The 16,766-nt window shown below is 34.1% G+C and overlaps 3 protein-coding genes across 5 annotated transcripts; 2 read left to right on the top strand and 1 right to left on the bottom strand.

Annotated features, from left to right (window-relative positions):
- Positions 1 to 1,468: 1,468 nt before the first annotated feature.
- On the bottom strand, positions 1,469 to 4,350 carry LOC115706703 (thiamine phosphate phosphatase-like protein). Of its 3 annotated transcripts, none has more exons than XM_061104789.1 (5): positions 3,936 to 4,350; positions 3,278 to 3,399; positions 2,982 to 3,180; positions 1,834 to 2,202; positions 1,469 to 1,744 (listed from the first exon to the last, which is right to left on the bottom strand). In XM_061104789.1, the coding sequence occupies exons 1-4, from the start codon at positions 4,254 to 4,256 to the stop codon at positions 1,903 to 1,905; spliced, it is 942 nt and encodes a 313-aa protein (XP_060960772.1). In that variant the 5' UTR covers positions 4,257 to 4,350; the 3' UTR covers positions 1,469 to 1,744; positions 1,834 to 1,902. The 3 variants fall into 3 exon arrangements, with proteins under 3 accessions (XP_060960772.1, XP_060960768.1, XP_030490277.2); XM_061104785.1 differs by having other exon boundaries at positions 1,469 to 1,756; positions 3,936 to 4,236; XM_030634417.2 differs by having other exon boundaries at positions 1,469 to 2,202.
- A 3,192-nt stretch (positions 4,351 to 7,542) lies between these two features.
- On the top strand, positions 7,543 to 12,132 carry LOC115706032 (protein NDL1). The gene is made up of 11 exons (XM_030633533.2): positions 7,543 to 8,060; positions 9,575 to 9,674; positions 9,894 to 9,991; positions 10,145 to 10,233; positions 10,404 to 10,464; positions 10,542 to 10,628; positions 10,735 to 10,812; positions 10,907 to 10,963; positions 11,144 to 11,199; positions 11,283 to 11,418; positions 11,542 to 12,132. Exons 1-11 carry the CDS (start codon positions 8,001 to 8,003, stop codon positions 11,761 to 11,763), a joined length of 1,044 nt encoding a protein of 347 aa, XP_030489393.2. The 5' UTR covers positions 7,543 to 8,000; the 3' UTR covers positions 11,764 to 12,132.
- A 392-nt stretch (positions 12,133 to 12,524) lies between these two features.
- On the top strand, positions 12,525 to 16,311 carry LOC115706348 (uncharacterized). Its single transcript, XM_030633968.2, has one exon. It carries the CDS (start codon positions 13,148 to 13,150, stop codon positions 16,109 to 16,111), a length of 2,964 nt encoding a protein of 987 aa, XP_030489828.2. The 5' UTR covers positions 12,525 to 13,147; the 3' UTR covers positions 16,112 to 16,311.
- The last annotated feature ends 455 nt before the right edge of the window (positions 16,312 to 16,766 follow it).

Genomic DNA, 16,766 nt, shown 5'->3' with positions numbered 1-16,766 from the left:
TTTGGCCCAAAAGAAATTCCAAGTAATGACATTTACTAAGTGTTGACGCAGATTCAGACCCCATATTCAGATAAAAATTGAGAACCTAAATGGAGCATGCCTTCCCTAGTACATCTCAAATTATACATTTGCACAATGATCCAAGCAGTTAGAAGTCTGGATGAACTCTAGGAAAGGTCATCTCGAGACTTAGACAGTAGTGTGGCCAAACATGTCATGTTCAATAGGGGCATAGACTGAGGAAGGAGAATTTTCTTGAACGTGGGACAAACCTTGATCGAGAAAAGTGAGCATGTCTCGTCCCGGACATTCTCCTAAACAGAACCCTAAGCATCCGCGAGAAAATAAGAGCGATATTCTGGTGGAAAAGGTCACTTTATCACAAATGTGATTCTCTCCAAGAAACCATACTACTTGAAAAAGACATTTTGCGCGTGTGTCTGAAAGGGGGTACCGCACACCCACTCTCCCTTCTGACATTTTTTTTTCTCACACAAAAAGTAACAACTTATATCTATACCGATCATATCAAGTCACATCATTTTTCACCTACCACCCAATTGAGACTCCTTACTTGAGCCCAACTATAGGGCTTATCTTATTTACCATTGTATTAACCTCATGAGAGGGCAAAATATTTCAAACCAAGCTTCTTAATTAAATGGTCCTAGCTAATCAAGGCCTAAGGGTGTCCATGCTTATAAATAGAGCAACACCTTCATTGTAAAAAAATTTACTTTCTATACTTAAAGCAAAAACCCAATAAAAAGTGATAGAGAATCACTATTATTGTGCTTCTACAACACCTCTTAATAAGAGTGACTCGTAGACTAAGGGTTATTAACACCTTCAATAAGAGTGACTCATGAATTAAAATTCATTAACGCTTCAATCACGTAAAAATCATAATCTTCATATATTTTTTTCTTTTTTCAGTTCTAAATCTTTCTTTATTTTTTTAGTTGCCAAAAAATTGCATAACATATATATTCCTTTCCATAAATCCTAAGTTATGTTCGCTAGTTATTGAGTTAGGATGGGATTGGATAATTTTATCCTTCCTTTCAAATTAAGCCCTTTCGAGACTATATTAACCCACCAAAAGGATGTGGTTAATTTACTCCAAAGTTTTTTTAAGCTTATTTTTTAATATATAATATTTATTTTATTTATTTAAAAAATAGTTTTTAATTTTTGAAAATAATATTATATTTACTATAAAAAATCAAATATGTTTCATTTACTTAATTTTTTGAATGTATTCTTATTTTTATTACACATTATTTAATTAAAATAGTATTTTTATTTAAAAAAAATTATTAAAAGCTTATTTAAAAATATTTTATACTTTATTTAGTCTTGTTAAACCAAACACAACATAGTACTAATATATCCAGTCCAATTCTAATTTTTAGCCCAGTCCAATCCAATCCAATTCAACTCCCCATCCCAAATAAGACCTTAAAGGTATAGAGCTCAGAACTCAATAATTCTGAAATAGAACATTCACTGTGACTAGTACATTTACTGTGATTAACTGTGATTAACCCAAGGAAGGGTGCTCTTTTATTCTATGAAATGGCCTAAGAGATATTTGTGTTATTTCCTCATAAACAAATAATGGAATAACAACAAGCAATTAATACAACAACATTTAGCTAATAGTTCCTAAGCTGGAGGGTCAGATACCAAATCATGTGGATTTCTCCAAGTACATGCCTAACATAGCCAGTCGGTTTCCATCCTAGCGCAGAAGCTACTTACCAGTTAGGCAAATGTTTGGTTGAGTAATCTGAAATAGAAAAAAGTAGTTCCTAATTCAAGAAAACCTACCTGACTCAGCAGATGAATCACAAGTCATAGAATAAAGAAAAAACCCATTAAGAGATGATTTTCCAAGACTCAGCGTCCCAAGTGATTTCCATTGTCAATAGTTATTTCTTCAGTGGTTCTTGTGTTAATGAGATGAAGAAGGATCTTTTCAAGCTCCTCTCCATTGCTCCATTCATGAATTTCAGCCTTGATAAGTGTTTGGTTGCTGCAAATGCGCTTCGACAGTGGATAGTTCTTTCTTGGCATGACATGATCTCCTTTTGAAAGCCTTAGAGTTGGGCAGTAATCTCCACTTCCATCTCCAAGGTAAATAAATCTTCTTCTCCCACTTTCAGCTGCAATAGCTCGGATTTGGTCAATGACCAGGCCCTAAAAATTAATGTAATGGTTAGAATACTTCTGTTTACAATGAAGGAAGGTACTGCAACTGCAGTTTGGGAAAGAAAAAGAAGATGTTAGCCTCTTTTGCATTTTTCAGGATTAAATAGAAACATATGCCTTTGTCACACAAGGATAACATAATTATTGAAGATAAATAAGCCAATGTATTTTATCAAATTCCAAGTACACCATGCACATATTAAATGAGTAATTTTCTGAGAATTTACCTGGATGCAAATGCAAGTAACTTATAACTTATATAATGGCTCCGGTATATCATAACAATAAACAAGGACTAACATATACAGAATGGATCATTGTATGAGCATTTTCAATATCACCAGGATACAAATGTCACCTATGATCTCAATAACAGCCCCTGTATTTGGTACATTTTGTTAGCAATGTTTATTTCTGGAAAGTTTTTATGTGCGGCAAGGAGAAATCCACACCTGTATCAATTTACTTTGCTTACTTCTTATACTATTCCAGTTCGAAAGATGATGGGAGTGGAACTGAACCAGCAAAAATAGTCTACCATGAATTGCCCTCTACATGACTAGTCTTATCTAATAAGAAGTTCAAATCACCCCAAAGGAAGCCATCAAGCAATCAAGACAATGAAAAGTATAATGAGTGAGAATGTTATCATACCAATTCTATTTAGTTAAGCCACATATATGATATAATGTTATACACAATAACTTAACACTAATAATGCACTCTAAGCAGACATTAGAAAGTCACATTTATGTGTTAACTAATACCTTGCACATATTTAATGGGCACAGATTGCAATCATGGGGTGAGCTCAAGTCGTGATAAGGGAAAATTCTAAGTCTTTTCTCTTCATCTATAACTGTCCGGTTTGTGTCGATTTGTGAAAAGCATCCCAATAAATCATGATGTTCCAATATCTTCTCAATAAAGAACTGATTTGCATCACTGATTATCCTCAGGTCACATCTGAAAATATTGTATTTAATTAAATAATCTCTAGGCACTTGCCACTTATAACATAAACTAAGACGAAATGGACCATAAGTAAGTGTAAATTTTTTACCCAAGAGTATGGGCAGACTTGATGGCTGCAACAATACGTGGATGTATTGGAGCTTTGTGCAGGCACTCAGCAATATCTGAGGGAGTCTTTCCTTGTGAATGAAGCTCCAACATCATCCTGTCCTATAGGGTTCAAAGTATCAAATCAGATGAATATGTGATCAAGTAAGAAAGACCCACACCTAATAATGATTATGAAAAACTGTTAACTATTTATAGGGAGCCACATGGTGCTTAATAACAATGCTCAACATGAAAAAGTTCTCTCTAAAACCCTGATGATTTCTATAAGAATTCACATACGTTTGCAAGGATCCAAATCTCATGATTTTGTTCACTCAATTACTATTTAGAAAGTAACTAAATTTTGGGAAGATCCCTTTTCATAATTAGGAGCCTAGGACCCAAAAGAAAGCATTAACAATAAACGATAAAAAAAGAAAAAAAAAGTGTTTTAATAGATAAAGAAATCACACAGCTTGGCCAAGCTTAAAAGAGATTCTCTCTATATTTGACGTGAAAAGAAGGAACAAACGAAAAAAATCATGAATTTCCCTTTGTCTTAGACCAACATCAAAACACGTAGAAATTTCAATAAAGTAAATCGATTAGATAGCATAAAGAGAAAATAGAAAACACAATAATGAATTAGTACAAACCATCAACGAGTTCCAAGACAAAGTAGGGCGAAGCTCTTCGAACAGCTGGGTCAGACCCATTTGTGTGACAACCCAGCGATCACTATCCCCATCGATTATTGTCCGGTCAAAGTCAAAAACCACCACTGCCTCCGCCATTACGACCGCCGGAGATATTTTCCCGGCGATCGATGATCGGTTTCTCGGCGAGCCAGAAAGCAGTTTCCGGATACGAAGTCGTGAATGTGGCGAGAGAAGAATAGGAGAGATGTTCGAGGGCTCGTGTCGAGTGAAAAGAGAGGTAGTTTGGTTCGGTAGGGAAGTAGTTATCTGGTGGAACATGGAATAGACTTGGTTCTGTAAACCTGAATGATTTACAGCCGTTGGATTCCTTTATTAAGACAAGACTAGCAAGTAGTGTGAGTGAGAATGAGATATAGTGCTCGTATTAGTTACCAATTCACTATATAGTGATGATATAGATTTGTCATAAGTTGATTGTAACAGTGTCCCGTATATATAAAAATTAAATAATATATATAAGATGTATAAGCTATTTTTCTTTAATTATACTATACATTCATCTAATTATACTAAACTACATGCTTTTTATATTATAATATGGTATCAGAGTCAAACTAAATTCTAACGAGTAACTGATTCAAATTAAAAATAAAAAGATTCTAAAAGACGAGCCAAAAAAAACTCCTTGTGATTTACTAATAGTAAGCTAAAAAAAGCCAATGTGAGCTAAAAAGACCACTTATAATCAAATGGTGCAAGATTGGCAAGCATAAAAATAACCACAATCTTGAGAGAATGTTAGAGAGTCGAACACATTAATAATATGTGGAAGCTAAATACTATACATAAAATGCATGAGTTACTCCTCTTATTGTCAATTGGTTTTGAAATGGAACATTTTACCATACACTCATCTAATCATACTTTTTTAAACTTCACACTTCAATATTCTAACATTACTTATTTGTCTTGTTTATGGTTGGAAGAATTGTTACCTCCTCTAATGTTTATTGTATTATGATATTTTATATTAATATACTAATATTTTATATATAAAAAAAGTGTTACGGTAGATCTTTCTATTTGTTTCGTCATTCTTCTAATTTATTATAGTTTATTTTTTTTTACGATTGTGTATAGTGTAGTTATTTAGAATTACTTAAAATTTTTTAGGAAATTCTGAATAATTTACAATGACAAAAATAAAGTTCAAACAATTACTTACCGCAAGTATAAAAAACTGTCAGTGCATGCAATGAAATATTTAAATTTTATTTTTAATATTGTAAACAGAATTTTTTTAAAATTTACAAATAATTATAAATAACTTTAGCATAAAATTATAAAACTTTCATATAAATTGAAATAGATAATTCTACTGAAATATCCAGGGTCTCCATTTTTATTTAGATAAATTGGAAGAAATAAAAAAATAAGAACACATAATTCATTTATAATAACAACAAAGAATTGGATAGGTTTGTAACATTAAATAATAGCTACTAGAGCCAGGAATGAAAATGATCGCTTCACTTACTTCACATTTTAAGAATGAAAAGGATAATAAGAGATGATGATTAATGATTTATAATTAATGATAATATTATCATTCTTGAGTTAGGTAAACAATAAAGTAGGAAATATAATAAAATGATTTAATTTCCAAAATATATTTTTATTCAACTCATGAGGTGTAACTAATAGTGTTTGAGTGTAGTTGGAATAGGTTTTTGTACAACTAGTCATGAACAATGGGAATAATCCCTTTTTATTGATTCCCATCAACTAAAGATTCCAAAAACTTCACACTATAATCTCCAATATGAATAGCATATCCAAAGTCCAAGTTAGGATATGCCATATAGGTGCAAAAATATAGCCTAATTAAATTGCCAAATAATAATAAGCAGAACAGATACTTATTCATTGCCCATATCTCTCTTCTTATCATACTTAGCTTCCCAATAATGCTGATACTGACTTTAGGTTTTGAGACACTTCCAAAACCAGTTCACTCTTAGGGCTAATATAAGTCTACACAAACATGTCTCGCACCACCCATAAATACAACCTTTTCTTTTTCTTCTCTCATGAGGGGTCCAGCCAAAATAATTGAATCGATCTGACAAAATATATGGGGTTGATTTGAATAGAGACAGAGAATGAGACACATATATTGGAAAAATATCCCATTTTTTGCTTAGACAGCTAGCCAGCCTTTTATGTTACCTAATTTCTATATACTATCTTCTGTAATCTATGTAGTTGATTTCATTGCCTCAAAAGAGGAAAAGGGTTTGGGGGCAATTTGATTTGAGAAGACATGTTAGGAGCATTTCACATGTGTAATGTAGATCTTTGGGAACATAATATTGCAAGACAATGAGTTATGATTTATGATACAAATGAATTAGGGTCACAAGAGCACAAGGCTTTATTTTAATTAAGAGCCTAATTATATAAGTTTTTGTTTAAACATTTAATAGTGATGACAAAAGGAAAGGGTTTGGTGGTAACATTAAAATAAGACATGGAATCTAGTCGTTGGGAGTACAAGTTCATGGACTCTTTTTTGGTCGGATGTATCGAATTGTTGGTTAAACTTCTTTTGCATTAGTTTAATGAATTGATAAAATAATTCTTTGATAACGCATACACTTAATGTGGCAATACAATAAGCTGAGAAATACAAGTGATTATCATGAATGACTTTAAAGGTTCCTTTTTTTAAAAAGAGCCTAATATTAAATGTGGTGAAATGGGTGTTTGTCATTTGTGGGGTTTGGACGTATTTTCAATAAAAAATGTGTGTATATATGGTAGTCATGTATACATGTTTATATTTGTTGAGTTGAAAGGACAGCAAAGCAATAGATCTCTCCAAAGATTAGATGTTTCAACAAAAATGCATATTTTAAATATTGGAAGAATTGATTTTTGTCGTTTTCATAACACTTGATTGAAATCAAAGTCTTGATTGCATGAAATAAGGATTTTTGGAGTTTATGTATATATATAAAATAATGTGGTAAATTTGGTAAAACATTGAATCTCATACCATTTTTAACCCATCAAAATGCTTGATTTTAAATCAATTATTCATTCCCTTACACTCTTCTTTTTATATCGTAAAGGAGAAATATCATAATATTCTCATTCATAGAGTGAAAAATTGCAAATTAGTCGACAGTAGAGCATAAGTGACAAAAAAGGAAAGGTGAACTTTTTCATAATTAAACCAAAAATGGTGGTAAGTAAATTAGTTAGGTGAATGAAGATTGAAGGGAGTACAGCAAGGACAAACAAAATCCCAAAATATGCTTAATAATAAATAAATAAATAAATAAACAAACAAAAGTGGTATATGATGATAAAAATATAATAAGAAAATCATGATTAGTGTGTGGAATATGATTAATCATTGAGTCAAATGAAAGGCAAGCAACCCTATAATTTTGTTACTTCTAAGACCCTCAAAATATAATTTTAATTAAAATAAAAAACAAAGGAAGACAATGGCCCACGAGGGTAAATTTGGGACCCAATAAAGAGCATCCAATGACAGGTGTACATATTTTACAGAACAACACCAACAAAACAAACACTTTTAGTCAAACTCAAATGATAGGTGGCCGTGTCACTCATCATTCTCTCTGGTCAAAAATTCGAATCCCAATAAACTTACACGTACGCCCCAAAAAAAATCACTATTTATGGTTAATCCGAGATTTGTGCTGTTAAAAACTTAACCGAGAAAAACGACGACGTTTTAGATAAAACGACAAGTCGTTTTAGTTAATTAGAGGGTAGAAAGACGGCGGTTAAAAGTTGGTTTAGGAGGGTGTAACAGCGTCGGTGGTGGTTAACCGCTGGTTATATTCTCGGATTAGAGAGAGAATCGCTTAGTATATAAGCCATTGAAGCTAGGCTTACTTTTCTTGGGGAGAGAGAAAGAGATAGAGAGAAAACACAACAAGTTCTAGAGAGAGAGAGAGAAGGGAGAAAAATAGAGGCTGAGGGCTGTTTGGCTTCGGGACTTTGAGAGACACGAGAGCTACGGCCATGGCTGAATCTAACGATTTCGTTTCTGTTGATATGGAGAAGATCTATCTCGGTGGAAAGGTTTGTTCTTTTTTTGGGTTTATGCATTATTATTATTATTTGATTTTATTTCCATTTCTTTGATTCTTTTTCCCTCCCTTCCTATCCATCTGGGTTTTGTGTTTTTAAGTGTTTTTTTTTTTTTTGCATTTGGGTCCAACGGTTGAATCAGCTTTTGCAGAATATGAAGCTTTTGTCTTTTGGGTCTTTTGATTTTCCCGGAATATTTGGGAAATGGGAATTTTAGTTAATAAGATTTATTCTGCGTTCCAACTGTTACTTTATGCCCTTTATCTTGTAATCGATTGAAATCAAACGGGATTCGTTTTCTGAGTTCATTTCACTTGTGGGTGCTTGACTTTTCTGAGTTTAGGGATACAATAAAATTTGGGTTGAGATTTCGTATCCCGGAAAGTGGAAAACGGAGGGGATATCCATTGTTTTTGTATTTGGAATAGTTCTTAACTTGGCTTTGCTGAGCTTTTTACTTTTAAGAAATTGAACTTTTAGGTAGCGTAAATGCCAGATCTATACATGCCTTATTTGCTAGTTTGGTTTTCATACCATTTGCCAGTTAGGTTTATTCCCCATTTGTTATTTAAGCATAACACACAGAATAAAATAAAACAGCTTTCCGTTTACAAAGGAAGAAGTATTTGTTTAGGAAAATGAGCAGGTTTAATCATTTTTGCAGTCTTTTACTGTAAAGCCGTGTTTTTGAGTCTCCCTTTATTCTAAATATTATTACTTTTTTAAAGTGAGAAGTGTCTTAATTTGTTTATAGCAGGACCTTTTACACTCTTAATTTTGTTGCTATCGTATAATGCGTTCCTTCCCTATTTTTCTTATTATTTCCTTGGTTTGTGATGCTTTTAATTGGAGAGAATTTGGACTCTCCGCTGGTTTACTATCCAGTGACAAAATCAAAGATATACCTTTCTTCAGTAGTTATCTTGTTTCCTTTTTTATTTTATTGACTAGTCTAGCTGGTACTCTGGCTTTCCATGAATGAATTTTCTTGTTTTATTGGACATTTTTTTAGTTTTAAACCAATGTCTTTATATATGTGAGATTCCTTGCTTCTCTTTTGAACTGTCACACGTCTCTTTTCCCTTTTTTCTTCAAAAGATACAAATGACGCAATAATTGCAATGTTAAATACTTGTTTGTTTTATCTGTCTTTTTGAAAGTTTAATATAAAAAATTGTATCTTGTTCGGCTTAGTTGCCTGGAAAGGGGTAAATGCACATGGGAAGTTCCAAGGATAATAATCCCATAGAGCAGTGTTGAATCTTAGCCCTTACTTGAAGGCTTAAAATGCGATATAAATGTTTTGTCTTATCAAGCCCACATCTTTTCTGAAAGTACACATTATATCCTCAAACAAGTTAGCAAATCATGCAATTTGTTTGAAGAAAAATCATGGTAGTCAAAACTGTTTTAAATGTATCTATTTGAGGTTCATAGTTGATCTTGGCTTCGTTAGTTCAATCTTCTACTCATCTGTTATAATTTTCTCATCTCGCTTCTTTCAGGAACACGTAATTAAAACTGGCCGTGGCAATGTGTCTGTTATTGTCTACGGGGACCAAGACAAGCCTGCTCTTATTACTTATCCTGATATAGCTTTAAATCGTAAGTACAATGGTTTCGTAATCTCCTTGTTCCTGATGGCTTGTTCAGAGTGCAGTTTTTCTTTTTTTTTAGTTAATTTATTTTATGTATGTTTTATTTTTGTTTGATCGTTGAAGGCTTAATGATCACCAACAGGCACAGACACGTATATTCTCTATTTCGTAAAACTAAGTTACAACCTAACAAAATTTTATATTTCATCATTATGTTATTTGGCAGATATGTCTTGTTTCCAAGGATTATTTTTTTGTCCCGATGCGGCTTCTTTGCTGCTCCACAACTTTTGCATATATCACATCAGTCCTCCTGGCCATGAGGTCAGTGCATTTTTTGGTTTTAGTTAATTGACCTTACTTGGCTATTTATTTGTTGGAATGTTTGTTCCAATACTTTTTTTTCCATTTTTTTTTATTTGGAGTGCTGTTAATAACATAGTTCCTCTTTTGGCACTTCCGTAAGAGCTTTTGCAGTTAGGAGCTGCTCCAATTTGCCCAGATGATCCTGTGCCTTCTGCTGATGATTTAGCAGATCAGATCATTGAAGTTCTTAACCATTTTAGGTAATTATTTTTGTTTCTTTTACTTTTCCATGTTCTTCTTTGATTATAAGGAATTTTTCGTACTTGTATTTTCAAGTCTTTTAAAGCTAGGAAAGCTCATGTTATATTTTTGTGCATCAACAAGTTGTTGCGAATGCAAGTGTAACTTATTCTCTGGTTATATTCTTCAGGCTTGGTGCTGTTATGTGTATGGGAGTAACTGCCGGTGCTTATATCCTTACCTTATTTGCGGTAGGTTCCCTCCTCTAGTGGTTTAGTTCTTTTGTTACTTCAATGCCAGTTGACTAATTAACTTTTCTATACCGCAGATGAAATATAGAGAACGTGTTATTGGTTTGATACTTGTATCTCCACTTTGCAAAGCACCCTCTTGGTCTGAATGGATCTATAATAAGGTTTTACCTCAAACCTTAGCTGCTGCAATTTTTGCATTGTATTTGTTATTTTTAATTTAAATGAGATTTTACACCAAGTTAATCATATCAAACCTCTTATTTGTAGGTCATGTCAAATTTGCTTTATTTTTATGGCATGTGTGGGTTACTTAAAGATTGTTTGCTGCAACGGTATTTCAGTAAGGTACTTTCATTCTGTCCATCATTTTCTTTAACTTGTTTTCCTCTTCTTTTGTCGGCTGAGCGGTGACTAATCTTTTATGCAAATATTATAACAGGAAGTTCGTGGTAGTACCGAAGTCCCTGAGTCGGATATAGTTCAAGCATGCAGAAAAGTTAGTATTCGAGATTTTCCTTAGTAAATAAAATATAAAGAAAGATCAAGCACTTTCCATATGCATTCTTGGAATTTGATTCACTCTTTTTTACATGCATAACACACAATTATCATTCCAGTGGATGGTTTTTGAAGGAATAATTCTTGTCTAATTCCCATTATATCTTTGTTTGTTCAGCTGCTGGAAGAGAGGCAGAGCATAAATGTTTTCCGGTTTCTGCAAGCAATTAACGGGTAATATACTTTTTTTTCAAGAGTTGTTATCTTTTTCTTGGGCTGGCAATTGGTATATCAAATTAACATTATCTTTCTTTCAGGAGATCTGACATTACGGAAGGCTTAAAGAGGTTAAGATGTCGCACACTCATTTTCGTTGGGGATAGTTCTCCTTTTCATTCCGAGGCACTCCATATGACTGCAAAGTTAGATAGGAGATTTAGCGCCTTAGTAGAGGTATGTCATTCTGACCGTATTGTCCTGCTTTAGCTTCTTTGAAATTTCACTGCCTCACTGGAAATGCATGAATTGTGGAATAGCATGTTTTTGACAAAGGATGGGAATATAATGTTTGTGCAGGTCCAGGCTTGCGGGTCAATGGTAACAGAGGAGCAACCACATGCAATGCTGATACCTATGGAGTATTTCTTCATGGGCTATGGGTTGTATAGACCTTGCCAGTTCAGTGACAGCCCGAGGAGCCCGCTCAGTCCCTCCTGTATCTCCCCAGAGCTTCTTTCTCCAGAAAGCATGGGGTTGAAGTTGAAACCAATAAAAACCCGTGTTTCGCTTGAGGTTTAATGTGGAACAGAAGACAGGTAGATTTGGATACAGTAAACCTTTTGTGATTCAGAGGTGAAAAAAAAGGAAAAAAAAAGCTTCATTCTTTTTTTCTTTTTTTGTTGCTCAATTTTTTGATTATTTAAGAAGGGTAGAAAGTGTTGGTTGGAGGGGTTGTAGATAAAGAAAAAGAGAATTTGAAGGGATAATTATATGTATACACACACGCTTAGGGAGCAGTAAAATTTACATTCATTCATTTGTAGTCAGTCATAAAAGGAATCATTGAGCTGTTTGTAAATTATAAAATGGACTGAGAATATACTGTTTATGTTTATGGTGACGAGCAACCAATAATAGAGAGATGAACTTCCCCCATTATTATTTCAAGTTTTGTTTTCCATATCCATTCAACTCTCTCTTTTCTCTCTATGCAACTTTAATTTGCATTCCAGAGGATTACTCTATGCCACATTATGCCTTTACTTGACTGCTGCCTTTCTTTCCAAAGAAGAATATTTAAAGTCAAATATAGAGAACATATCAGAATGGAACTCATAGAAATCAGTACTGCTATAATTTTTCTGCTATGGTTACTGTTTTTTTTTTCCTCGTTTGTTTATTGCAAGGAAATTTATGCTCCTTCCACTATAATTAATTTCTAGGAGTTTCATGTCATTTAAAAGTGAAAATACAAAAGCATTGAAATTTAAAACAAAGAATTATATAAAGAAAACATAATTAACTTGGACATAACAGTTTTTTTTTTATAAAGAAATATCAAATGCAGCTCCTGATAACTACAACCATTTTTAACTGTAAAAATGAAATCAACATATAGTAGCAGTGTACATAAATAATAAATGTACTCAAAACATAGAAAGAGATATAAGTTATCAAATTAAGCGTCTGAACATCTGCAACAGCTTCTATTAAAAAACAGAAAAGAAAAAAAGAAACATCTGCAACAGCTTCTTCTAACTACATTACTACAGCTGTTACGTAAGCCTAATCCTCAGCATTGTTCAAGAACTTGTTGGAGATCTAATTCCCACGAAATCCCAAAAATCAAACTACAGTTCCAAGTGCTAAGCTTATGTAAACTCCTTTTTCCATAAACCCATCATCACCATGATCTTCCATAGCTTCATTTGTTGTAGTAATTATAATAGATATTCCACTAACGGAAAAAATTATTCTGAAAAATCGTTTGTTTATTTTATTTGAATTGTTTTTTTTTACTTTAAAAAAGAATAATGATTAAAATTATTCAATTTAAAAATACTATTTAGATATTTACGAATTAGTGTATTTAAATGGCAATAATTATTTACAAATATTACTCTATTAAATTACACTTAGTTGTATTATTGAGATCTCTGCGAGAGAGACTGCGAGATTTGCCATGGCTATGGCGATTAGGGTTTCTCTACTGTTTTGTATCCTGTTTTTATTTCACGCGAAGCCAAGCTTTTCGCTTTTCGGAGATGAAGTTGGTCTCGCGGACTGGCACCAACAATACATAGGGAAGGTGAAAGATGCAGTGTTCCACACTCAGAAAGCTGGGCGAAAGCGTGTTGTTGTATCGACCGAGGAGAATGTTGTTGCTTCTCTTGATCTTCGACATGGAGAGATTTTCTGGAGACACGTACTTGGCAACAATGATGTTGTGGATGCAATAGATATTGCTCTGGGAAAATATGTCATAACCCTCTCATCTAGCGGAGGTATCTTAAGAGCATGGAATCTTCCCGATGGTCAAATGGTTTGGGAGTCTTCTCTACAGGGTTGTTCAAAGTCCTCAAAGTCAATATTATCCATTCCCAAAAATTTGAAAGTCGATAAAGATAATTTGATCCACGTTTTTGGTAATGGGTGTCTTCATGGTGTTTCTGGTATAGATGGCGAGATTGTTTGGAAAAAGAGCTTTGAATCAGAAAGTATTGAGGTCCAACAGATTATCCATCCTTCGGATAGTGAGGTAATATATGCGATAGGTTTTGTTGGCTCTTCCCATTTTGAGGTTTTTGCAATAAATGCAAGGAACGGAGACTTGCTTAATAAATATGATGCTGCCTTTCCTGGTAATTTTTCAGGGGAGATGTTATTGGTTTCTGATGACCTGGTTGTGGCATTGGATGCCACTAAATCAAAGATAGTGACAATAAAATTTCAGGATGGTATCAAATTTGAGCAAACATATTTGCTATCTGATCTTATTGGCGATTCATCTGGGACATCAGTGTTGTTGCCCTTAAAGCTTCAAGGAATGTTTGCTTTAGAAATCAATGGATTTAAAATATTCATTAGAATAACTGGTGAAGGAAATCTGGAGGTTGTGGATAAAGTCAATAATGCAACAGTTATTAGTGATCCTCTCTTACTTTCAGAGGGAGAAAAAGCTTTTGCAATAGTTCAGCATGATGATGATGGCAAGATTCATCTTACAGTGAAGCTTGTCCATGATTGGAATAAGGAATTGCATAAGGAAAGTATAGTGATGGATCATGGAAGAGGGTTTATCCATAGGGTGTTTATAAACAATTATATCCGCACAGACAGGTCTAATGGATTCAGGGCATTGGTTGTCATGGAAGATCATTCACTCTTGCTGTTACAACAAGGAGCAATTGTCTGGAGTAGGGAGGATGGTCTTGCCTCAATTGTAGGTGTAGTAACATCAGAACTACCTGTGGAAAAAGAGGAAGGTGTATCAGTTTCAAAAGTGGAGGATAACTTCTTTGAATGGCTTAAGGGTCACATGTTGAAGCTTAAGGGAACTTTGATGCTTGCAAGCCCGGAGGATGTTGTAGTAATCCAAGGGATGAGGGTAAAGAATTCTGAGAAGAGCAAAATGACCCGAGATCACAATGGTTTTCGGAAGCTGCTTATAGTTCTAACTCGATCAGGAAAGTTGTTTGCCTTGCACACCGGAGATGGACGAGTTGTTTGGTCTCTTTTACTGCCTTCATTGCGTAATTCAGCGTGTGGTCTTAGTATTTACCAATGGCAGGTACCCCATCATCATGCATTGGATGAAAATCCATCTGTGCTCATAGTAGGCCAGTGTGGACAAAGTAACGATGCACCAGGTGTTCTTTCTTTCGTTGATACTTACACCGGGAAGGAAATAAGTTCATCGAGTCCTGCTCATTCTGTTTCACAAGTTCTTCCACTGCCATTCACTGATGCAACCGAACAACGTCTTCATCTACTGATAGATCAGGACCAACGGGCATATCTATACCCCAGAACACCTGAGGCTGTTACTATTTTTCAACGTGAATTTTCAAACATATACTGGCACTCAGTTGATTCTGATAAAGGCATCATTAAGGGTCATGCTTTGAAGAGAAATTCAAACCATGATGATGATGACGAGTACTGCTTCCACTCTAGAGACGTATGGTCAATTGTGTTTCCATCTGACTCAGAAAAGATCATTGCAACTGTGACAAGAAAATTGAACGAGGAGGTGGTCCATACTCAGGCAAAGATTATACCAGATCATGATGATGATGTAATGTACAAGTACATCTCAAAAAATTTGATGTTTGTTGCCACTGTTACGCCAAAATCTAGTGGTGAAATTGGAACAGCTACCCCGGATGAGTCTTCGTTGGTTGTTTATCTTATTGATACAATATCTGGTCGCATATTGCACAGAATGACTCATCATGGTTCTCAGGGTCCTGTCCATGCAGTTTTCAGTGAGAACTGGGTTGTCTATCACTACTTCAATTTAAGGGCACACAGATATCAAATGTCAGTAATTGAGATATACGACCAGTCTCGATCGGCCAATAAGGATTTATGGAAGCTTGTTCTTGGACACCATAATCTCACATCTCCAATATCTTCCTACTCAAGAACTGAGGTTGTGACCAAATCACAGTCTTACTTTTTCACTCATTCTGTTAAAGCTATTTCAGTTACATCAACAGCTAAGGGAGTAACATCAAAGCAGCTTCTTATTGGTACTATTGTAGATCAGGTTTTGGCACTTGATAAACGTTTTCTAGATCCCCGTCGATCGGCCAATCCTTCACAAGCTGAGCGCGAACAAGGCCTTGTTCCGTTGACAGATTCGTTGCCTATCAATCCTCAGTCTTATGTAACACATTCCCTTAAAGTAGAAGGACTTCGAGGCATAGTTACTGTCCCTGCAAGGTTGGAATCAACAACACTTGTTTTCGCATATGGAATTGATCTCTTTTACACGCGAATCGCACCTTCCAGGACCTATGATTCGCTCACTGAAGATTTTAGTTATGCTTTGCTCCTCATCACTATCGTCGGACTAGTAGCTGCCATCTTTGTTACATGGATCTTGTCTGAGAAGAAAGATCTACAAGATAAGTGGAGGTGATCTTTCCCTCTCCAATATTCTAACTTTTTCTTTTCTTTAGGCTGCGTTTGATTTTTTGTTGAATTTTTTAACGAGTTTCTGAATAATTAGATTTAGCCTATTGGTGGCAATTTTTGTTAAATTTTACACTTCATAATAAGGTTAGATTTTGATTATTATGCTGTATACCTCTAAGTGCAATTAATGATTGTTAATCGGAAGATAAGTACTTTTTTATTCTCTGCAAAAAAAAAAAAAACACCCTTTGAAAATTAGAGTGGATTATACCGATTATAGGAATTTTGGACCAAATTCATCTCGTTTTCTAGGCAAAAATGCACTTGCTTGTGTAAAATCCTTTCCTAATAATAAATTCGTCTCCATCAAGATTTTCCTAAGCTTCATCAGAATTTGTAATGGAACTCATAGAAATCATGGGATGGTGTAATGGAACTCACAGAAATCATTCTTCTACTTAACTACTACTACATTCAACTATCCTGCTTTTTGTTTTTCAATTATTCTGCTTTTTGTTTTCAATATATTTCTTGTTTTAAATTATTCAATTGGTTTGTCCAAATAATGATAATGATAATGATAATGATAATGATAACGATAACGATAATGATAATAATTATTCAATTTGGGGATGATAGTTTATCTGCTATTAGTGCAG

Source organism: Cannabis sativa, chromosome 1 (genome assembly GCF_029168945.1).
Source record: "Cannabis sativa cultivar Pink pepper isolate KNU-18-1 chromosome 1, ASM2916894v1, whole genome shotgun sequence".
Lineage (NCBI taxonomy): Eukaryota > Viridiplantae > Streptophyta > Magnoliopsida > Rosales > Cannabaceae > Cannabis > Cannabis sativa.
This window is presented reverse-complemented; position numbering and strand designations above follow the sequence as displayed.